The sequence below is a fragment of the Leptosomus discolor genome, chromosome 2, assembly GCF_034619465.1.
Source record: "Leptosomus discolor isolate bLepDis1 chromosome 2, bLepDis1.hap2, whole genome shotgun sequence".
Lineage (NCBI taxonomy): Eukaryota > Metazoa > Chordata > Aves > Leptosomiformes > Leptosomidae > Leptosomus > Leptosomus discolor.
The window spans coordinates 104,221,643-104,245,330 of record NC_141392.1 but is presented as its reverse complement, the minus strand read 5'-3'; the positions used below and the strand labels follow the sequence as shown (position 1 = coordinate 104,245,330).

The window sequence follows — 23,688 nt, the reverse complement described above, 5'->3', positions numbered from 1 at the left end:
GCAAGCAAGATCAGTATCTGTTAGTGAAGATGGACATAATTTACACGGGCTTTAGTAATTTCTGAATTGCAGTTTGAAAGAAAAATGCAGCCTTGACATTTGACTTGATTCCTGTTCTGCAGGAACGAAAGAAATCTTTTCTGGAGTGGATGACGAGGGCAATATTTACCTGGCTTTTGAGTGCAAAGAAGCCACAGACGCATCTCATTTTGCGTGGGGTAAATCGTATGAGGAGATTGATGATTCTGATAAATTTAAGATTGAAACAGAAGGAACTCAGTAAGTCATGCCAGTCTATCAAATTATTAGAAGTTTTTTATGTTACAGGTCTCAATAACATGAGAAACTCTGCTAATTATATCCTTCTTTATTGATGATTATAGTTCTAAGCTGTACTTCAAAAATCCTGATAAATCAGACTTGGGAACTTACTCTGTCTCAGTTAGTGACACAGACGGGGTTTCATCCAGCTTCGTTATGGATGACGAAGGTAAGGTCCTTACCATCTCAAGCCTTTCTTCGTTTTATCACCTCAACTGCACTCAAAATTGTCCAATAAAAAAGAACCCCACAACTCTCACATTCTTTCCTATGCATTAAGGAAAAACAAAAAAGACCACACGACAGGCTTTGTGTGATTATTTATTTTTCTGATTATCACAATAATGAAAGTTGTCAATATTTTCTTTTTTTAAAAAAAAGGTAAAGAATATGCCCAATTAGAATTGTATTCTTTATGCTGGAACTAAAATGCTGTTTGCAAATATCTGTTACACTTCCAGTTAAATGTCTGAAAATGTTGCTTTTACACTGTTTTGTGAACCTCTTTCTCTAGTATGCCACTTTTGCTGTGCTTTGACTTTATAGACTTTCACATCTTACAATAATTGGTTCTCTGTTAGCTGTAATATAGAGACAGACCTTGAGGCTGTAGGTATAGTTTCATATAACTGAATCCAGAGAATTGGTGAGAAGAATGTGAGACAAAGGATGTTGCTTTAACAAGATCTGAATGTATCTGGTTAAATTATCCTTTGGCTTAAATCTAGATTAGTTTTGCTTTAATTCATCATAGCCCTTTTGTTTCACCAGACTTGCAATGAATTTGCTTCGGTCTGACCTTCATTTACCATTGAGAGGTGCTGAGGTGAAAGGCAAAGTAGGGGACTGCTATTTTTAAGTAGCACAAAAATTACTTTGGTGCTTTCCCAGTCCACAGGCAGTAATTGCTACGCCCAGTTCCATTTAAGGAGAGGAGATGAGATTGAGTTTGAATGTGATAGGCAGGCCTTTTATCACAGTGAGAACCATGTCAAACCTCCCATTCAAAGTAGGTGCTGAGAAGAAATCCCTGTGCAGCCACAAAAAATATGGTTCTCCAGGACATGGACCATATATGCAGACTCTTATTCATTATCAATATTTGCTTCTTCTAAGGAAGCTAAACTTGTATAATTTTTAACTTTCCGATGAATACTGTAGGAAAAGACTGAAATGTGTTTGATCATGAAAACTTCTCTTTGGCTTAATTTTGAAGCATCTCTCTGAAACCTGTCTGTAGGTCTTGTCACCATTGGTCCTACCTTTGAAGGTCTTTTGTAGAAGAGCACCAAAGCTGTTTTCCAACCCACACTTAACCCATGTCTTCCCTGATCGTATCTGTCACTCTAAATTACACTTTTATCTGTACTGTATCCCTGCCCAAGTGTCAGATTTTGCATCTTAGCACTGAAAACAATTATTTTGCTGCACTTTTACTTCCTCAAATGCTATAAGTTCTCCTGTGATTTTGCTGAATCCTCAACCATGTAATTTCCTCTAGTCTTTACGGTATCTGTAAATTTGGAATTGGCAGTCATGTTCATCTTCCAAATCTTTATTACTATGAAAATCTAATGAAGTGATTTCTAGACAGCCTTCATGGGGATTTAGTGCATTAAATAGAACTTTCTGTACCTTTTTCAGACTAACCTGTGCTCAATCTTGTTTCCTGCCACAGTAAAACAAGATTTCCTGGTACAGTGACAGTAAGGAAGTCAGCAGACAAAGGAACCTCACACACAACTTAGAAGCTATTGTCTCCCATCTTTCATTTAAATCCCACAGAGAGATTAAAATAGGTTTCATCCCTTGTTTAGATTCTTTTGCATAAGAGACTATGCATGAAAAATGCATGAAATAGGAACACTCACTGAATCTATGTATCAGAATTTCAAGTTTCTTAAATCTTATTTTTTAGTCCTCATATTCTGAAGAGAGCTGGGTATTTCACATATAATACTTAAGGACATTATGTGCTGATGCTGATATGTACCTTCTTTGACACTTGTGTTCTGACTGTATTTTTCAGAATAAATTAAAACATTAGTATTTTTCTTAATTTCAGAGTTTGAACGTTTGATGGCATTAAGCAACGAAATAAAGAATCCAAGTAAGTTGAAGATTTGAATCTACTTGCTAGTTCCAGAAGAAATATAATTGCATATGAATGACTGAGTTTGAAAGTGGTTCTTCCTGAGACAACGGCAGCTTCATTTTTCATGGAACAACTTGCTTCCTTATCTTTCCATTCATTCAGAAGAATATTAGTTTGCATTGAATAAAATCATCACTGCCTAAAAGTCTTTTGAACTCTAACTTTGACAGTAGAGTATAGGTTGCTACTAGTCAATTCCTTAAACAATGTGCAAACTATAAGCTATAAATCCTCTTCTGCCTTTGAGAAACTGATTTTAAAATCAACCAAACAGTGCATTAGATGTCTTTTCCCTGCATAAAATTTATTCTATATCCAGCATTCCGTAAAAAATAGCGAGCTACTAATATTTTACTACAATAGTCCTTTTTCTCACAAAGATTCATGCGTTATTGACTTTTGATTGCTTTTCTTTCTGCAGCAATACCTCTGAAATCAGAATTAGCTTATGAGGTTCTTGAGAAAGGAGAAGTTCGTTTCTGGATTCAGGCTGAAAGCTTATCACCAGCTTCTACCTTCAGATTTGTTATTAATGATAAAGAAGTTGAAAACAGTGATGTAAGTACATATTGAGTACTATATATATATATATATATATATATGTTTTGTTTACTAAACCTTTATGCATCAATAGGTATTCTAGTTTTACAGTTGCTTAAAACCATTGTATTAAGGTCCGATAATACCTGAAAGGAATGCCAATCTTTAACTTGAACCGTTTTTACAGTATAGAATTCCTGTTGCAGAGAGAGCCTATTCATACCACAAAAAGAGAGCAAAGTTTAACCCTCAGAAGTCCACATTCATTTTGGGTAGATAGAGGACCAACAGCCAAAGAGAAGGGGAAACTAGATACAGAACAGTATTAAACACATCTCATTAAAAGTAGAGCACAAATATTTTAGGAAAACAGCTGAAGACAAAAAAGTTGCTTCAAGTACAGTTTTGGACTCCAAACCAGCAAGACATGTTGTTCCTAGAGACCTTCTGAGGCTACTGCTACTAGTTTTACATGTAATGTGGGAAACATGTGACAATGCAACAATGGCCATAGATATAAAACTTTTAGATGGTGTCACTTTAGATTTTATTTTTTTTTTAAATTTGGCCTAGACACCAAATGGGCGTTCAATGGCTATGTGGAGATGAAAGGGCACGCTGTCAGCTTCCTGCGTTTTTGTAGCTCTAGGAAGATCTTTTATAGGAAGGGACACAAAAAAGTGGTCAGACTGGGCTGAGAAGAAAGCAAGTTCATGCCTTTGCAGGGCTGGAGTATGGTTCATCTACTGGGCATAAAGTACAACACTAGAAATATCTTTTCCTGTAAGGAATCCACCTCCAGTGCAGCTGTTTGAAAGGTTCAGTTTATTCTTGAGGATGCAAAGCCTAGTTTTGGCCAGAGAAGCTTATCAGCATTTTTATACCATAGAAAAGCAAAGAGCATTTACTTTAATTAGATATTGACAAGTGCAAGAAGAAGTGTTTCTGAGTAAAATGCCTCTTTTTTTCTTGCTTTAAGAAGTAATAAACTACGGCACTGAAAACCAGAATATTAGTGACTAGGATGTATAGAAATGACAATATTCTGTCTTGGCAATGTTAATGGAACAGAACGAGCTATTTTTAGTTCGCATATGTTTTGGAAGTGTTGATATGAGACAGAGTCTTGAAGTGGAACTGCATTATTTCACCTCTTTAATTAGTAACCCACAGGTGACATTTATGTTTGGAGACTGATGATATTTTTGTGGAAAGTCACATAAAAGTCTAGTATTTATGGTGCCCATAAAATCACTGAACTTCATCTTGCTCCATAATGGCAATAGTTAGAAGCCTAATTACACTCTAAAACCTGCCTGGAGACTGGGCTACAGTCACTGAACATGTTCAATAGACCGTTATGCTGGTGAATTGTAGTCCCATTCTTGACAAAGGCTGAAGTGACAAATTTTTCCTTCTAGGTCCTAACAGGGAATGGTTTCGATACGATTTAAAAATAATCTGAGAATGGAATGAACGGGGCCCCATTTAATCAGCTGTCATTTTAATCTTTTAATATTTTTTCCCTTTACCCAAAAGCTAGAAATAAAAAAAAAAATCCAGAAGTGTGATAGAGGATCAGAGTAAAACATATATCTTGCTCTTCTTTTTCTGCTTCTGGCAAATCTCAATATTCTCCCTGAGAACTCATGAAACGAATGCAAGTGTTGTCCTTGACCTCTGTGGGCGAGAGACTGTAAGCGAGAATTTGAATTTACATTTTTTGACAGTTTGGTGAAGTTTTAACTTCTCTTTTTAACCTACCTGGCCTATCTTCTCAACTCCTACAGGTGAACACTTACATAAGTAATTGTTCTACTTAATTTCCTGATTAATTAAATCTTGTCTTATTCTTTGACATTATATCTTTCTTTGAACTATATATAGGAAAATGCATATACAAATTATATGAGTATTTTCCCCTGTTATTTTATATAAATGTTATACCTTAGTCTTTTCCCTCTAAGTCATTTATTTAATAAATTGTTATCCTTATCAGTCTGTTGGCTACTTCTTTGTTAATTACATTACCTTTTCTCTTTCTTCATTCTTTAGTTACCCTGTTAAGATTTAAATTAGTACTATTTGTACATTTGAAAGTACTAGGAATGAATGCTAAATATCTTGACTATGTCTACACTAGTCTTCCAGGCTTCTTGTCTGTAAAACAGTGAATCTGTTCTTGAGGCGGGCCAGGAGGTGTCCCTCAAACTGAAGCTGATATATCCGTGGGGTCATTCCTACCAATTTTTGATCAGTACTTAAAAGGTTCTTCCACTTAAGGAAGTGGTCCCAGAGACTTTAATAAATGAAATTTTTACAAACTTTTTAAAATTTTCCTTCTTTATTCCCCTTTCCTTAACTTTGTCTTCCTGTGGCTTTAGGTACCTTTTTCTAGTTTCGGAGTCCCATAAAAAGATTAACCAAAACATTCAGTTTATAAGGCACCATGTCTCCTTTTAACAGTAGCAGGGTCTATAATAATTTACCGCATAAAACTCCTTCTAGATGGTGATATTTACTTTTCTCTACCATCATGAACAGAGCAGTTAGTGTGTAACCACATCGGCCACACTGGTTACCTAAAAGTATTCACCAAGTAACTTCTGTGGATTATTTTTACTTTGCTTTAGGAATTTATCAGTTGAGATTCAAACAACATCAGTGTTAGTGGGACACACAGTCCTCATAGCTGTTACTACCGAGTTAAAAAGGATATTACTTAGTAAAAGGTGATTGTATCTGAACTAGTATCTGGAAATTCAAAACACATATTTTGCAAGTATTGTCTAATATTTGCTTGCAATTTTCTGTTTCCTTGACAATGCCTGCCAATAATTTATCTTTCCGGAATATTTAATAGAAAGCAAACACAAAAAGGACACAAACAGTGGAAAGCTTATTTAACTTTGAATTCAAGTTAATATTTGGTGGTTTGGATATTTTGCCTATCACTTCAGTAGATACCTAGATGTTTTGACAGAATTCTAATTCTCTTTTGCTGGATTTGATTGATCTTTATAGTTCCCAGAAGCTTTGTTGGTTTTGCACGAATTAGTGTTCTCATGGTCTTGCACGTTAGTGTTCCTTGAAAAGAACACCTAGCCTTGGATAAGCAAATCGTTATACCCTTTGTAAATAAACTTTTTTAGTGAGAATATAAGATCCAGTACTGAGCTGTCACTTATGTCTGAGATATTTAGTAGTGATGACTTTCTGGATTTGTTGTGGTGGTTTTATTTGGAGATCCACATTTGTGTCTCAAACATAATACTTCCAGCTATTTCTGGACTCTGCTAGCCATAGTACGTCAGCCTAGCAAAACCAGTGGAACTGGAAGCTGTAATGCAGCTAAAGGCTGGCTGTGTAGCCTCTTCTTCAAACATGCAGAGTGCCGTAAGCTATTGTTTTTAAATCCAAATCAGCTGTATTATGATGACTTGAGGACTCCAAATGCAGTTGCACACAGAAGTTTCTGTCACCACAGGGATCTTGTACAACAGTAAATACAAGCACAGCCCTGTTTCCATAGTTTACAATTAAAAGGACATGAAAAAGGTTGACTGTGGAGCAGGGATATAAAACATGATTAATTCGATAGGGAATCATAAGTAATTTACGCTACAGTAGACTGAAGTTATTACTTGTTTATTTCAGAGGCATAAAATAAATTGTGACCGTTCAAATGGTGTTATAGAAATGGTGATGGACCGATTTACAATTGACAATGAAGGTACCTACACAGTACAGATTCAAGATGGAAAGGCCAAGAACCAGTCTTCACTAGTTCTCATTGGAGATGGTAATTTCACTGAAATATTGAAACTTTGACTCTGATGAAGAAATGATCTTCAACTATTCTTTGAGTAATTTTGTGACTAAATCTTTTTTCATTTACTTCTTCTAAAATTTAGCATTCAAAGCAGTATTGGCTGAGTCTGAACTCCAGCGAAAGGAATTTCTCAGGAAGCAAGGTAAGACAGAGTAGACTGGTGACTTTGGGCCCAGTTTGCACCTAATGATGCATCCCTGGTGAATGCTAAGTTCTTCCAACTTCCATTGATTTCATTAGAAGATGAGTATATTGCACAGTTTGAGGAGACACTGAACCCTTGGTGGAGCTTATTTTCCAGCATTATCATATGGTACATGCAAGTTGTGACAGAAATTTCCTAAGTAGAGAAATAAAGCGGGAGTCCTTATGAGAGGTTATCTTTGCACAATATTCATGAGAAGTGTGCCTATTGTAGGCTCTGATCCAGCAAAATATTTCAGCATGTTTAGTTTTAAGCATACAAACTGTCCCTGCAATATAAATGGCAGAAGAGTAGACAGCATAGTTCAGACAAGGAAGATTGAAAACCTGGTCCTGTAGTTTCTGTCCAGACAAAATTCCAGGATCTAAATGTATATTGCATAGTTGCTATACAGTTATAGGTTTTGTTATGTACTTGTTATCAATATTGTATTCAGTTGAAAGCAGGAATTAGTATTGGATACCTAATTCAGAATCATATCACCATGAAATCCTTAAAAAATTGAGTTTGAGCTCTAGTTTGTAATTTTCACCTGTCAAGCACATCACTTTTAGGAAGAAAGTAACAATAATAATTAAAAGCATTTATTCTCAATAGCATAGGTAAGATTCTCTACATAAGCAATGCAATTCTATTTTTTTCTACTTTTTTTCACTTGGGGGGGATTATTTTTTTAAAAAATAGATTTAGGGAAGAAATTATACTACTTACAGATAAACTCACAAGATCTTTCAGTTCTTAATGATTTAACTGAAAGCCTGTTGACTTTGCTACCTCCCAGGTCTGGATATTGCAATTATGGGCCCGCATCCTGTGGACATTAAAACATTTAAATTTACCGACATGAGTACCCACAATAACTTTAAAAAAGGCTATGTGTGTCAGTAAATTTACTTTACAATATGTAATTGTAGGATTGGAACCTCAGTGGGGAAAAGGAATATTTCCTCTTCTTCTTGTAATATTTAATATATTTTTAATTTTATATAACTTCGACAAATAATGTCTGCCATGGGATTTTTCTTTCAAACATTTACTTGGGTGTTTGGGTATATTAGTTTATTCTTCAGTTCCCTTTGCATTAAATACATTGTTTGTACATTTTTTTGTAGCTATTCTATTTCTTTCCTATGCTTAGCTGGCAATAGGGCATAAACATATTTAGCAAACTAATTTGTCTCACTCACCATTTTACATTTTAGAATACTATGTGAATTACCATACAAACAGAGATGAGCCTCAGGTTTCTAAGCTATACTGTAGACACCTGGGTCAATAAAAAAACTTACTGCAGGATTTTCCTTCTAGTGCATGGGTAGTTCAAGAGTTCCCTCTCATTGTTCTAGTGTACAGATGTTATAGTTGTCATGCTTTTTCTTTCTTTCATTTGATCTCTGAAACTCTTCATTCTACAACATATGCATTAAGACAATTTTGTTCCCTAGGTCCTCACTTCTCAGAGTTTTTGTACTGGAAAGTTACAGAGGAATGTGAAGTTTTACTTGCTTGTAAGGTGAGGAAATACACTTGAAATTATTTGTTAGAATGTGTTGATTAAAAATCAAGGTAGCAAAATGTGAGGAAAGATTTTAATATTTTTAAAATTAAGAGTTTCATATGAAAACTTTTCCTTTATTACTTAGAAATATTTAAAATAAAAATTTCTGGCTTACCACTCTTCAGCAATAGTCTTCATTAAACCAAAAAAACAAAACGACATTTCTAAATGTGTTAGGTGATCTAATTCTTTATTATAATTTTAATCCATACAAACAATGTAAACAAAACATTCATCCCTTAATGGTCCTTCTTCTTTCTTCAAAAAATAGTCACAAAAAGCCACAGATCAAACTCTTTCCTCCCCGTTTTCAGATTTGGAGGTTTTTCTACGAAAACATCTGTTATTTAATCAACTATAACCAAATATGCAACACAGGCTTCTAGAATTAAAGTTATTAAACATTATTTTTATTATATTTGGCTAATGATTTTTGAATCTTAACTAATGCTAATGTGCATGGAATTCAGGGTAACTTCTGGTATTGACATCTTTAGATGACATTCTAAACTGATATATTTTCTTTTTGTTACTCTTCTAGACTGACTAATTCGAGGTCTGAATAACTAAGTTAACTGAATTCAACAGGCATCAAACTCTTCTTCATTGCCTTTTCCTGTAATATAAACTCTTTTGTATTAATTTTATTCACTTCTCTTGAAGAAGTTTTTGGCTTTTAATTAGACTAACTTGAATCATTCATTATGAGCAATTTACATGCGCATTTGTGGGATTTTTTTCCCTTCTTTTTTTTTTTTTTTTTTTTCTGCTCACTAATTAGGAGACCTTTAACCTCAACTTACTCCCAGCAGAGCTGACCTGGGTGGTGAACCTGCCATTCTGTGTGCCCCCATCTTAGGGCTCAATACTCATTAGCTACATGGTACCTTTGTTGGTACTGAGCTGCATAACTGGAGTACTTTATAATCTCGACATGCTTTTGCCTCAGGCATGAACCCTACTTATCCTTTCATGCACGTGGGGAATTAAATGTTGCTGAACCAGTTATACCAGTGTTAATTCTGTACAAATTAATCTGAAATTATCCTTTTTTTCATTGACTGTCGAGTTTGTTTATATCACTGAAACTGTGAAAGGCTGAGCGTCTGATTATATGCTTTTCACCAGTGTACTTTTTGTTCATAAGGTCAGAACATTTTATGTAAATGAAATCTAGGATGTGGGCTGTTTGCACACTCATCATTTTAACTATGCCACTGACCTTATAATATTTCTTACTGTTAATATGTGACTAGCCATTAGGTTCATACAGTACTGTTGTTTATGCCTGTTTAACTGGTATTTGTACATAGGAAGAGTTTGAACAATAAAGCCTGGATTTGTGCTATGAACTTCAGATACCTGACATTCAAGGTAGAAGTGTGGCTGCCCTGGGCTATTTCTGTGGTAGTAAAAACATCCAAAGAACAATCTCTGTCTCCCTAGGCTGTATCATAACACTTGGCCCAGGTCTCTTCTAGGCTCTGTTTAGTGCAAAAATAATCGTCATGGGTGTTTTTACCTCTTGAAAGAGCCTGGGATAATGTGAAGGAAGTACCTGTAAGAGAGGGCTTTTTGCCTTGATTTTCATGAAGGCCATGGCATGAAATAGGGGAGTTAGGAAACCAGGCCAACTGGAAGCTGGTTGTGTAGGGTGGAGGACTGACTGTATGATCCAAGTCCATAACAGTAAAAATGAATAAATATGGATTGTGTTATAAAAGAGTATATCAAAAGTAATACACATTACCTCATGTACCACTTATTTTCTATGTGATTAGATCTGATTGTCTTTTGATTGACTTAGTATTTAATTCTGAAATAGCTGGGATTGATGACCTAGTTCTTGGTATTGTAGCCACTGCATGCCAGCAGGACATGTTGGTCCACCTGGATGATAATTTGATGGCATTTTCTTTTTATTGTGTGTTTATTTTTCTTCATCTGCCAGCATCTACTATAATTTTTCTTCAAGTAGTTCCAAATTTCACAACATTCAGAAGCTACCTGCTCTTGAATAACTTTGACCCTTATTTGTACTGTGTCTGTTAAAAGTGAGATTTTAATGTGTGGCTAAACAGCGAAAAAGGTAAATTTTCATAGTAAATGTCAACATGAAATAACTTTGGCACTGCAAATTGCATGTGTCTGAAACTCAGTCTATTTGTTGTCAGATTAAGTGCTAACAGTCTTTGATGAAAAATTGTTGAAAAGCATTAAAGGCTTGTTCCTTCAGACTTTGTTCAAATAAAATTGCCACTCACGTCATATGACTACAGGAATAGCCACTTTGTAGTTACTGGTAAATGTAAAATGTTGCTCATTTTTCTCAAGCAAGGCATTGCTTTGGGCCAGGTTGTGATCTCACATACTCTGTCAGAGATCCATAGCAATGACACTGGTTATTAAGCAGCAATATATGTGATTAATTTGAGCAGGTTTTATAGAGATGTCCAGGAATTGGTATAGGAGGCCCTCCTATTTGTCTAGTCACCTCTGTAGAGCTGTTCATCTATGGAATGACTTCTCTAATGTGAAAGGGTTAGAAATTGGTGCATGTTTTTTCCCCCAAGCAAGCCACTTGAAAATTATTGCAGATCTGTATTAACTTCTGGGCTGCCCTCTATCCATTTGTTCAGTTCTTTTTTAAGGAGGCTTTTTAAAGCAACTGCCTGGGGACTGAGAAATGTCCTGCCAGCTCTGTCCTTCTACCAAAGCCATGCTGACTAGGAATTCAGACTACACATGGAAATACCATTGCATTTTTGTAATTTTTAGAAGGGTATGGGGAAAGTGATGTCAAATAAACCATGGTGTTTCTGAGAGGGAAAAAAATAAAATATATCGCCAGGGTTTCTAAAAAGAGCTGGGCTTCTTTGAATTCATAGTTTGAGATCATCCATCCAGTGATATTTTAAGCATCACCAATACACAATGTATTTTTCAAAATTATAGCAGTACTTGAAGCATAGCTGTGGTCTATTTATGCATTGTTTAGATGAGCAGCTGCTACTACAGCAGTTCTGCCTTTCAAGGAACTTCTCTGCATTTGCATTGTGTTGTTAAGCCCCTTTGTGTTGGGAGAGACTGCAATTTGTAAGATTCCTCAAGCCTTTGTACTTCACATAGGACACAATATAGTTGAAAAAAAGGATTTCTGGTGAAGCTCACAATTTTGAAGTCTCAAAAGCTTTCAGAATAGTAATTTGAGTTGCTCTCTGTAACTTAGCACTGAAATACATTGCTTATATAGCTGGGGTAAATCTGAAAATTGGCTGAAGATTCTCTATGATAAGGCCTAAGTTCTGTGTTATAGCTCTCTGGAGACACATGGCAAACACAGAAAGATAAGAGAGTTCAGCAGCCCTAATTTCAAAGATACTTCTCACAGATATCTCTAGACAAACTACAACCACATAGCAAGGATGCAAAACCCTTTAAGGGAAGAGATTGGCAGGGTTGTCTTTAAGGATTTGCCAGGGCTCTGAAGCTGTAAGCTGTATACTTCTGACCAGTTCTGTGCTGCAAATAAATACTGCAGAACTAAGATTTGCTTGGTAGGACTTGGTTGAAATTGTTCTTTTACTTAACTTTATTTGACGTGTTATAATAAAAACTGGCATTTTATGTTGAAAGTATCTGTGTGACTACCTACAGTGCAATACCTGTCTTCAGGACATAGCCATGCTTATGCACCTTTTCTGTCGTGCAGGTTGCGAACACAAAGAAGGAGACTGTTTTCAAGTGGTATATGGATGGTTCTGGGATTGACATTGATGAGGTGCCTGATCTGCAGAAAGGAGAATGTCACCTCAGTATTCCCAGGGTACAGTATCACCTACTGTTTAGAAATGACAGCTTCTGCTTGACACACTATAGATTTGCCATGCAGAGCACTAAACAAGCTATCGTGATTTCTATGAACTGTTTTAAGAAAAACTGTATTTTCTACCCTTCAGTTAGCTGGTGAGTAACTAATACTAAAGTAAAAGAGTATCTATTTTTGTTAGCTCAGAAAGCTCATGCTTAAGTTGCTTCAGCGTCCTTAGGTGAACTCTATCTTGTTCCTTCTTACTGCTCCTTAATTTTTCAATTTGTTCAAGCACCTCATTTCTGACACTGTTTCAGTTTTATTGCCTAAAATGAATATGTTTGAGGTACATGGCTTCTTAAGATTTATCTTTATGCAAACAGGATAACCTAACTTGTGTATGAAACCTTAGTTTGCATAGTTGCTGACTTCGTCAAGTGCCAAAACTTCCCTGCATTGAGTTTTTCTTCTTTCAGCATAATGAACTTTCCATTTAATTTATTTATTTGTTTTATTTATTGGTTTCATATTCTCCTAATTTCCTTCCTTCATTTCACTTGCAAGAGGATACTGACTTTCCAGTGGTTTAATTTTTCATGAGTAGACTTTTTTAGGGGAGGGCGGTTTCTGCTTGTCTTGAATTGCTCTTGTTACTTGTCATTCAATTACGTGATGCTTCTACTACGATTTACTTGCCTGTGGACTTGTATAAGTCTAAGACTCAATTAAATAACCTCCAATCTGTAGATAATTATTTACACTTTTTCCTTCAGGTTTTAAAATAAATTAAAACACCCCAAACAAAAACCCCTACAGACTTTAATGCAGTGTCTCTGTGTTAGATTTTAGAATGTAAGCTCTCCAAGGGTTATGAATTCATTATTTACTCAGCATAGATATAATTTCACTACAGTCACTGCTTGAATAAAAACTACTGAGCTGACATTTGGACAGTTAAAGGATAGAGATCTGTTGTTATCCTTTACATAGATTGATTCAAAAAAGTGGCTGAAGAAAAATTGCATTTCTAAAGTTTGTGTGGGTGGAAATTACACTCTGTTACATCTTGCTACACTACTTGTAAGTTCTACTGACCAGGATCAATCCTATTTGTCTTTTTGGAACAAGAGAAACAACATGGTTTGTCAAGGCAGTTTTGGACTGAAATCAGAATACGTTTTAGGCTTAAGAATTAACTACATCTCCATAAAAAATCACGTACAAGCCATTCATAGTTTCCATCTCATCTCTGGTAAGATTATTTAACCAGAATGTGGTACAATATATGTTGTTTGATTTGGAAAATCATGCACGGGTTGAGCAAATGTTGTACTATTATCAAGTTTGTCAGTAAACATCTTGTGTTTTCCTTGTAGCTGTCTCGCAAAGATGAAGGAGTTTATAAGGCAACACTATCAGATGATAGAGGTCATGATGTATCTACTCTGGAATTATCAGGAAAAGGTAACATTCAGTTTGCTATATTGAAATAACGATCTTCATATGCTCTTAAGGGGTGTCAAAGATCTATCCTTGCAAATGGCAAGTTAGCAAACATTTTTGGAGTCATTTGCATTTTAGTTCTATTCTTATGTTATAGAGGCTTGAACTGCAGATCACCAGTTTAGGAGGGGCAACACTGGGCATTGTAATGATTAATCTCTAGCACTCTGACAGGCGAGAAATGAAATAAGTTTCTAATCAGACAGACACGCCTTTTTATGTGAGATCTTTTGTAGAACGCTTTCTTTCAAATTTGTTAAGAATGTGGGACTGTTAGTGGGGGCTAAGAGTCATTTTGATAAATTGTAAAGCTGTTCTGTGAGTTAACTCCAATAGGCAGCTCAGCCCTACACAGCCACTCACTCACTCCCCCTTGGTGGGATGAGGGAGAGAATTGGAAGGGGAAAAGTAAGAAAACTTGTGGGTTGAGATAAAGACAGTTTAATAGATAAAGCAAAAGCTGTGCACACAAGTAAAGCAAAACAAGGAATTCATTCACTGCTTCCCATCGGCAGACAGGTGTTCAGCTGTCTGCAGGACAGCAGGGATCCATCACATGTAATGGTTACTGGGGAAGACCAGTGTCATGACACTGAACATCCCCCCCTCCTTCCTCCTTCCCCTCAGCTGTTATTGCTAAGCACGACATCATATGGTGTGGGATATCCCTTTGGTCAGTTTGGGTCAACTGTCCTGTCTGTGTCCCCTCACAACTTCTTGTGCACCCCCAGCCTACCTGCTGGTGGAGCAGTCTGAGGAACAGAAATAAAAGGCCTTCATGACGAGCAAGCACTGCTGAGCAATAGCTAAGACGTCCCTGTGTTATCAGCACTGTTTTAGTCACAAATCCAAAACACAGCACCATACAAGCTTCTATGAAGAAAATTAACTCTATCCCAGCCAAACCCAGTACAATATCCACCCCTTATTCCATACCATTTTTCTCATGCTCAGGTCCCACACTATCCAATATATCCTCATTAACTACCTCCTCCCTTCCTGTCCTCTGATATATCATTCCCTTAGTCTATGGATTTTCAAGTAAGGGGTATCCCGACCACTGGAATAAACAAAATGTACAGTAGTTCTCCATCATATAGTCAGGGGTCTTTGCATATTCCAGAGACTATACATCAGGTGTGTGCTGTGCTGGAAATGTACAGTGAAATGCCTATTTAGAGAATTCAGTGTCTAATTCTGTGGGTCTTGGAGGCTTGAAAATGTCAACCAGCAAAACCACAAGAACTACAGTGTTAAAACAAACAGTGGGTCTCCTAAATGGTGGAGTTAGCCTTGCAGAGTGAAGGATAAACAGGGAAGTTTAGCATGAATGGGGCCCTGGAAGACTGCGTATTGTATGGGGCAGGTTAGTTCAAGCTCAGTGTGCATTGGCATCCAAATGAAGATAAATGCAAATAAGGGTAAAAGAATCTCGTCTAAAATGCACTGGTGATAGGCATTTAAATAAAGTTTCATATGTTAGCAGACATAACAGTGAGCTATTGTAATTCTGTGTATATTCAAATTTGTCCAGTAAAAAAAGGGTTAATTTACTTCTGAGTTTATAGCGAAGATTGATCTGTTGCCAACATAAATGATTTTTACTCAACTTTGGTAGAGAGAGCTTCCCTGGGATTCTTTGCTTAGGTCCTACCAACTAGGCCAAAGTGAGCCTGGATTCATCCCACCTGCATGCAGACATTTGACTCAAATAATGACTATTTTTTGCTGGGTCCTAATAGAGGGAGAAAGACATCCAAAAATTAACTCAGTTTACCAAAGGTCTTAATATTTTCTTTCAGCAGGTCAGGGAAGTACCTGAAATAAGAGGAAAAGATTAATATCAGACTGAGTTCTTAAGCTGTGGTTTACCTCAGAAAGCTGTAACATCACTTGATAGTCCCAGGCATTTTTCCTTTGCATAAATTCTGCCCATTACTCTTTCAGACAAAAACATCTGATTGAGACAGTGTGGGTGATATAATCCCACTTTCCCAGACATGTGTAATGTAATGTATATGTAGTATGCAATTCATGTCCTCATGTCAACATGTCCGTTGAAGCATACTGGAGTTTGCAGAGGGTTATGGAATAGAGTCACGATATATTTTAGCAGAGACAAAAAATGTGCAGATACAGATCAATACAGACCAAATATACAAGTAGTATTTTCTGAACTTCATTAATTTCTCTGTCTTCCCTATTCATAAAAATTCTTCAGCCTTGAATATGCATTCTTCATCCTTGAATATGCATTCTTCAGATTATGGTGCTTCTTTCTTTCTCTTTCCATTTTACATGGTGACACTGAATAGGATTCTTCTGCTATTAAAGATTTTCCTGCTCTTCTGCGCTGGTCTCCAGGGTTGTCCCCTTCTGCAAATCCACCAGTTCTATGATATTTCAAAAGCTTGATATGACATCTAGTTTCTTTCACTTGCTTTTGAAGGTGTTTGCATTTGACAAATGCCATTCTACAGAGAGCAGGTGAAAACTCTTTTCGCCTAGAATGTGATAATTTCTCTTTCCCCTGAACTCTCCTTTGAACGTGAACTATCCAATTTTAATGACCTTTCATTGTTTCTGGCTTGAGGGATACAAAGATTTGACAGCAGACAGCTGACTCCACACACAGAGGAGATACTGAGTGACAAAGCACAGAATTCATATGCTGTACACAGACAGTCTCCCATTTGTCCCATACACCTGTTGCAAATTTAATGTTTTTCTTTGCCTGAGGATGCGAAGATTTCCCATATTGCTTTGATTAAACAGAACATAACAAAGCTATATTCTGATTGAATTTTGATGGTACTTTTTTTTTCTTTTTTTCTTTTCTCTTCAGTGTATGATGATATAATTCTGGCATTGAGCGGAGTCAGTGGTAAGTAAATGCTGTCTTGGATTTTCATGTAGGTTTTTCATATTAAAGTCATCTGAGCCTGAGGCAGACAATTTTTATTATGAGTGGGAAAACTCTGAGAGTCATGATGCTTATATTATTAGGGATGTGCTATCAAGTTTCTGAAAAGGCAGTTGACCTTGCTAATTGACACTATTAAAAGGGAACAAAGCGTTATTCCACCTGGCTTGTTTGGTTTAGATACTGTGGCAATGTTGTAGCAATAATTTTCTTCCTGCTTCCCATTCGTAAGTGAACCATGATACAGAGAGAACGAGATTCTGATCCTGCTCCCAGTGAGAAGTTGGGAGTCATTCCACTGAGAGAACAGGGGTTGCACAAGATAATTTTTTTGTGCAATTAGAATCATGACACTACTGTTTCACGGCTATTACATGACGAGACTATTATTTCACAATGGATCTTGCTAGTCGCAATGTTTGTGTATGACAATAAAACCATAAAATCATACTGAACTTTCACCTGACATAAAACCAGCAGATCTTTGAGAGGCAAGAGCTGTCTCTTCGTGGTAGTTGAGAATCATGGCCCAGATCTTGAGGTTTTTTTGTCCTGACAGTACAAGTAGTCACTTTGACTGGTTCCTGTTCATTCCACTATCCTGTTTGATCTGCTTATATTCTGTTTTACTTAGGTAAGTCAGCCTCTCCACTGAAGATCCTTTGCACTGAGGAAGGAATAAGGCTCCAGTGTTTCTTGAAGTACTACAATGAAGAAATGAAAGTCAACTGGTCTCACAGGTAGATTTTTCAATTTTGAGAAAAAATACCATCTTTGTGATTTACTGTTTACTGTTCTGTGCCATTCATTTAGTATCTGGACTGCATCAATGAATTTGTCTTTCCAGCACATCATATCCTCTTTTCACATAGATAGTACATACAGTACAAGAAATATTAACAGACTTGTCCAACACCTATCAGGAGGGCTGTAACAGTCAGGAAAAAAGAGTCTACAGGCTATTCCAGCCTCTTGTTCAACACAAGAACCTTTGTCTTCCACTATACTATCTGGTTGGTTCAAAGATATCAAAACATGTGAGCATACTTTTCTGTTCAGCTCTGCCCTTGTCTTTAAATGGATGAAATTCTCCTCCAGTACTAGGTGAATATCAAGCATCCGTTCTCACAGTTTAATAAAAGCCTGTATTAAGATAGGATTTTTTTTTCCAAACATATTCAGTCTTAAGTAACCTAAAATATTTTAATTCTGGTCATCTTTGAAAAGATATTCAACAGGGCACAGAATACTTTAGAATAGCCCTCAGAGCTGAGAATATGACCAGAAATGAGCTTTAAAGTTCACATTAGTTTTCCATCCTTATGTTACATTAACCTTTGACTTCGGAGGCATTTTATTCATCTGTGTATTTACAGGTAAATGTGTGTTCAAATACTTCGCTATGTCAGGCCCTTATTTGTTTGAAACTGCAGGTAAGGTTTGGAAGGATTTAAAAACTCTCCTTGTGGTTTCAACTTTCACTTTTCCAAGGGTCTGACTTGGACAGGAAGAGGCTGGTTTATCAGCATGTTGTCCTAGTTTTGCAGTGCTGTCTAGCCCTTGATTTCTACGAAGCAGGAACATGAGAAAATTGTCAGTGATCATCAGGTTGAGCGAGCTTGAGAAAAATTCTGCAAGGGTGTGCAGCTGTAGGCATAACTCAAGCTTTGTATTCAGTAGGTTCTGCTCCTTCTTTCAGTAAAGGTGGTGCTAATATGATGGAAAGGAAAAGAAAGACTATTTTTTGCCTCTGCCTTTTACTATATCTGCTTGAGTTTTAAAAGTGACTTAGTCCATTCCAACATCCAGTTCATAGAAGTATAAAACTAGAGAATGCTACATGGCTCATATGGAAATATCAGTGCGGATATTTGTATTTACATATAGACACCTCCTCCTGTCTTAATATTTCAGATTTTATAACGTCTTACACATTGATTGCTTTGAAGATTATTGAATACAGATTTTGAACAAATAAAATAAAATTTCAATTCTTCCATGACTAAAATGATTATAAGCCAGAGTTTTTAAAGCTAAAACAAAGACAAAACCAACCAAACCAACCAGCCTTCCGCAGCCTCTCCAAACCTCCCTGCTCTTGTAAATGGGGTACTAGCAAATATTTTCTTGGAAAAGATGAAAGGCTAGACAATCTGGTTTTTTTTACAGTGGTCTGCACTTCATGAAACATACCGTGTAAATTTCTAGCTAGCTTGGAATTATCCACTATGCTGCATAGCAGGGAACGTAAGTCCTAAAGCCAGCACGCATCATCTACTTCATGGCACAGTGGGGAATATTATATGCAATATTTGCTAATGTCCAGGTACCCATTTTGGTATGCTGAACTCAATGTAGTGATTTTACAGAAAAAGAAATAGTAAAAATTCCTTTTCCCCATCAAAGTAACTCTCTAGCTATGAAGCCAAATCAGCCCTATTTAGGCAAATAAAATAACTGATAAAAGAGAAGCTAATGCAGACTTCATCTAATAAAAATACCAGCTGAAGATGCTTGGGGAGGAAGGATGAAAATAAATATTTCTTTAGTTAATGAGTGAAAGAGGAAACTTCTCTTTAAACCATTCAAAATGCTCTGGTTAATGCCATTGTTTTTTTAAAGACCTGTTTATTAATTATCTGCAGTTAGGAAATTTTCTTTTTGCTTGCTCATAAAAAAAACAAAACATGTTTTTTGACTTGATGCAAGAATAATACATTCTAGGCAAACCTTTTATTGTTTTCTTAATCGATTTTTGAACTTAATCTTTTTCCTCATCTGAAAAAGTTATTTGCCTCTACTTTACTACTCTGATATGTTCTATGTTAGTGTGTGTGAAGTGTACGGAACTCGAAAGTCATGTACCATTTTCACATACAGACGTGTATGTGCATATAGATGTAAACACAGATGATTGTGTATGAGGAGAGAAGGAGAAGAGGGTGAACAGATTAATCTTTGGAATGAAAGCTCAAGCTTATGATTCCAAAGTGTTTCATACCCCCACTAGGAAGAAAAGAATCTTCCAGGAAATTCCTCCCATTAGTTGTAACTTATCTGTAGTTTAGGAATAGCATGTTATACTTTGTAACTTTTTATAGCTGATGTCTTATAGAGAATATACGTGAACAGAATGTTCAAATTAATTTCTATTCATTTTTTCCAGGGAATCTAAGATTTCTTCTGGTGAAAAGATGAAGATTGGAGGTGGAGAGGATGTTGCCTGGCTGCAGATATGTGAACCCACCGAAAAGGATAAGGGGAACTACACCTTTGAAATTTTTGGCGACAAGGAATCCTACAAACGCACACTTGATCTGTCTGGGCAAGGTATATTTATAAGACCACACTTATAGGGTGGCTTTTCATGGATTAAACAGAATTTACTGGCAATGATTAGAGGAATGACAGTAAAAACAGAAAGCCTTTCATCAGAACCAGTTAAGTTTAGTTGCATAACTGTTATGATCTTTTTAGTCTTATATCTGTTTGTACCACCAATGGCATTGGGTTTCAAAGGTTTGGTTTCCCATTTTGCTACTGTGTAACCCTGTATAAGTTTTAAAAGAGCTCTAACATGGGTATGTGTTTAAGTGTTTATACTGAACCCCAAGAGTGAGTTGTGTTCACGGACAATAACTCTCAATTGTTTTGTTACAGCTTTTGATGATGCATATGCAGAATTCCAGCGACTCAAGTAAGTGCTACATCTTTCCATTTTAATGCTATAACAACAGTGTTTTTACTTACAGAAAACATATTTTATTAATAATTTCATTAATAACTCTATGTATTTCTTTTCCTCTCTTCCTCAACAATTTTAGGGCAGCTGCTTTTGCTGAGAAGAGTAAGTTTATTTTACATTTTATTAAAGGTGTTCTGCAACATAGTCTAGTGTTCTCTTTAAGGTATCCATCGTGATATGCAGCCATAGCTTTCAGAGTTCTGTGGCTGCAGAAATCCCTTGTTAGCACATAATACTGCAATAATAATAGTAATTTATGGATTTATTTGTTTTTAATTCCAGTGGAAACTCACTAAAAGATTTACACATTTTGCATCTTCTTATGTCTGCAGAGGTTTTGTGAGGTGTGTGCTTCTGGGTGTCATATCAGGAGGTGTTGACTCTGGGTGTCATACAAGGAGGTGTTGACTCTGAAAGCTGATGATGATGCTGAATATTGGGAAATACTTATTAAGTAAAAAATTACCTGCTAATGCCTGATGGGCAGTGCTGGCTGAGACACAGACAGTGGGGAAACTTGTTACTGTTAGGGGCTGTAGGAATTGTGGTACTTTGATATCAGTTCCCCTGGTAATGACAGGATTCTACTGCCCACAAAGAGAGTGGCAGTACAAATTTTCCCTAGATCTTAGATACCACCAAGATGCTAAAAGCATCCCCCTTGCTTTGCTCTGTGCCCAAAGCACTAACTGTCAAGCTCAGTGGTATCTTCAAGGTTGTTATGTATATCAGTTCAGAATGCTATAGCACAATCTCTGCTAAAAAATCCGAGGGGACCATTAAAAAGAAATAATGCAAAATATATATAAAATGTATTATTTTATGTTCATTCAACCAGGAACTACGTTTTTTTTAAAAGATAAATCCAAACAAAAGCTGTGACTAATAAGGCAACAAGTTATAAAATCATTAAGAAATTAGTAATTTTGAGATCTAAACTTCCCATGATGCACCTATTTTTCTTTATCTCCTAGATCGTGGTAAAGTCATTGGTGGTTTGCCTGATGTCGTTACTATAATGGATGGGAAGGTAAGGATAGTTTTTCTCAGGTCATGCTGACTGGTGAGAGGTTTGTTCTGAAGGTAAAAGAGGAGGGAATGCAGATAATTTTGTAGAAGCTGAAAGAAGAAGAAGGTTAATTTAAACCACCTAATGGTAGTCATTTAATTGAGACATATGCAAATTCTGAGTGAGCACAGGTACCGTAAGCTGACTATACAGTCAGAGGAGGCACAGCCTGATTCAGATCTTAGGTAAGCAAGGTCAGCCTCAAGAGAAGCTGGTCTTGTGCTGATTATGTAAAGACTCTGAGTTAACTGTATACTAAAATCTGGGCTGGCTTTCAGCACTATGTACTGAGCAGAGCAGTTCAAGGGGAGAGTCCTCTCCTGCCCTGTAGAAGAAGAGGCAGGAGGAAGCAGGCACTCTCTGAGAGCCAGTATACCAGAAACAATAAAATAGGTCCCATTCTTCAGCATGCTAGATATGGACTGTTGTGGCTAGTAAGAGTAAAGGAGTGTAAAGAACCTACCTGGACCAAGGGGCTAAATTCTCCCCTCTTCCCGTATATTGGCAGATAGCCCCATTATAATATATAATTATGGGAGACTGAAGGCCAGTGAAGACACATATTACATTGGTAATAACTAAATGCCCAGATACAAAGTCAAAATTGGTAAATCTTCGCAAAGTCCCTTCCTAGGTCAGCTTGACCGTTGGAGATGAAATTTCATGATTCTGACTGACCGGTGTCCCTCACTGGGATTTTTGTCATGGTGGAGTGGGATCTCATGCAACCTCTCTGGATACTAAGACAGAAGGAGAAGACTTGGAATTTAGGAAAAACTTCTTCACTGAAAGAGTTGTCAAGCACTGGAACAGGTGGCTTGCTGAAGTGGTTGAGTCACCATCCCTAGAAGTATTTAAAAGATGTGTGGGTGTGGGGCTTAGGGACACGATTATGTGTTGGACTTGGCAGTGTTAGGTTAATGGTTGGACTTGATCTTAAAGGTCTTTTCCAACCTAAATGTTTCTATGATTCTATGACTATTAGTCTGAGTTGCTGTTAGTCTTTACAGGTGCAAGGAACTACTGGAACTCGGTCTCTCCATCCTGGGAGTTCCAGACTCCAGACACCCAAGCCTTCAGCCCAGGAAGGACAAACTCTTTTTATTCTTCCTACACAGAGAGCAAGTTCTTGTCTCTTTCTCCTGAAACAAAGCTTCTACTTGGTGCCCTGTCCTTCCCTATGGGGAGAAACTAGGTCTTCCGTCTGGGAAGTAAAATTACTGATAGAGAACAGGGTACAAAAAAAAAAAAAAGCATTCTGCAGTATTGTGTATGGTGCAAAGGAGGTACCTGGAAATTATTACCCAACACTTCTCACAGTACAAAACCTAAGGAATGCCTAATTATATGGTCATTACAGGCTTTAAAGAATCAAAAGGAAGTATTTTGTCAAGTGGCTCATAATTAATTTGTGCCTTAGTACCTTAGGCGAAAATAGATTTGGGTCCAAAAAAAGAAAATAGGCAATATCATGAAAGGAAGTCCAGCAGGGGCCATTAAATACAGTGTTCTTGATACTACTTGTGCTTATAACTAATTTTAGAGCCACCAAACTGTGGAAAGCAGGAAAGTATACTGGGACTAGGATCATACTATTCATCCTCTGTATTTTTATACACTTTCTTAAGCAGTTGCTTTTGATTTCTAAAAGATGGACTTTCATTCTTACTGACTATAGCAGATCAGCTCATAAGCCAATGTGACTCTTACCATCTGTGGGCTATCAAAAGAATGTTGATCAGTTTGTTTACATCTTTTGTATGAACTGCAAATTGAGACACCACAGCTGTGTTGCTCTCCGTGGCAACTGTCTTTCTTATCACTGGAGTAAGAGGTTGCACACAACTCTTCCAACTTTCTGTGTACTTGGCCATTTTCTGGATATCCAGAAGCAGTCTCTTTAGAAAGACGGGGGGGGACATCTTGTCCTTGAAGTGGATGCTGAAAGCTCCTCAATTCTGGACCAGAGAGAGAGGATTTTCCTCCTAGCCCATTCCTTCCTTTGTCTTACATAAGGTGCCTTCTT

The 23,688-nt window shown here is 36.8% G+C and overlaps 1 protein-coding gene across 1 annotated transcript in view; it reads left to right on the top strand.

The window, feature by feature from the left end:
- MYOM2 (myomesin 2) overlaps nt 1–23,688 on the top strand; it is a 72,471-nt gene that overhangs the window by 46,445 nt on the left and 2,338 nt on the right. The window contains exons 22-36 of the mRNA XM_086460469.1: nt 123–279; nt 384–490; nt 2,387–2,431; nt 2,898–3,034; nt 6,674–6,818; nt 6,931–6,990; nt 8,499–8,566; nt 12,324–12,437; nt 13,799–13,886; nt 16,771–16,809; nt 17,483–17,588; nt 20,015–20,178; nt 20,509–20,545; nt 20,673–20,695; nt 21,568–21,623. Of these exons, the coding sequence (XP_086316595.1) occupies nt 123–279; nt 384–490; nt 2,387–2,431; nt 2,898–3,034; nt 6,674–6,818; nt 6,931–6,990; nt 8,499–8,566; nt 12,324–12,437; nt 13,799–13,886; nt 16,771–16,809; nt 17,483–17,588; nt 20,015–20,178; nt 20,509–20,545; nt 20,673–20,695; nt 21,568–21,623 (1,346 nt within the window). The remainder of the gene's footprint in view (nt 1–122; nt 280–383; nt 491–2,386; nt 2,432–2,897; nt 3,035–6,673; nt 6,819–6,930; nt 6,991–8,498; nt 8,567–12,323; nt 12,438–13,798; nt 13,887–16,770; nt 16,810–17,482; nt 17,589–20,014; nt 20,179–20,508; nt 20,546–20,672; nt 20,696–21,567; nt 21,624–23,688) is intronic.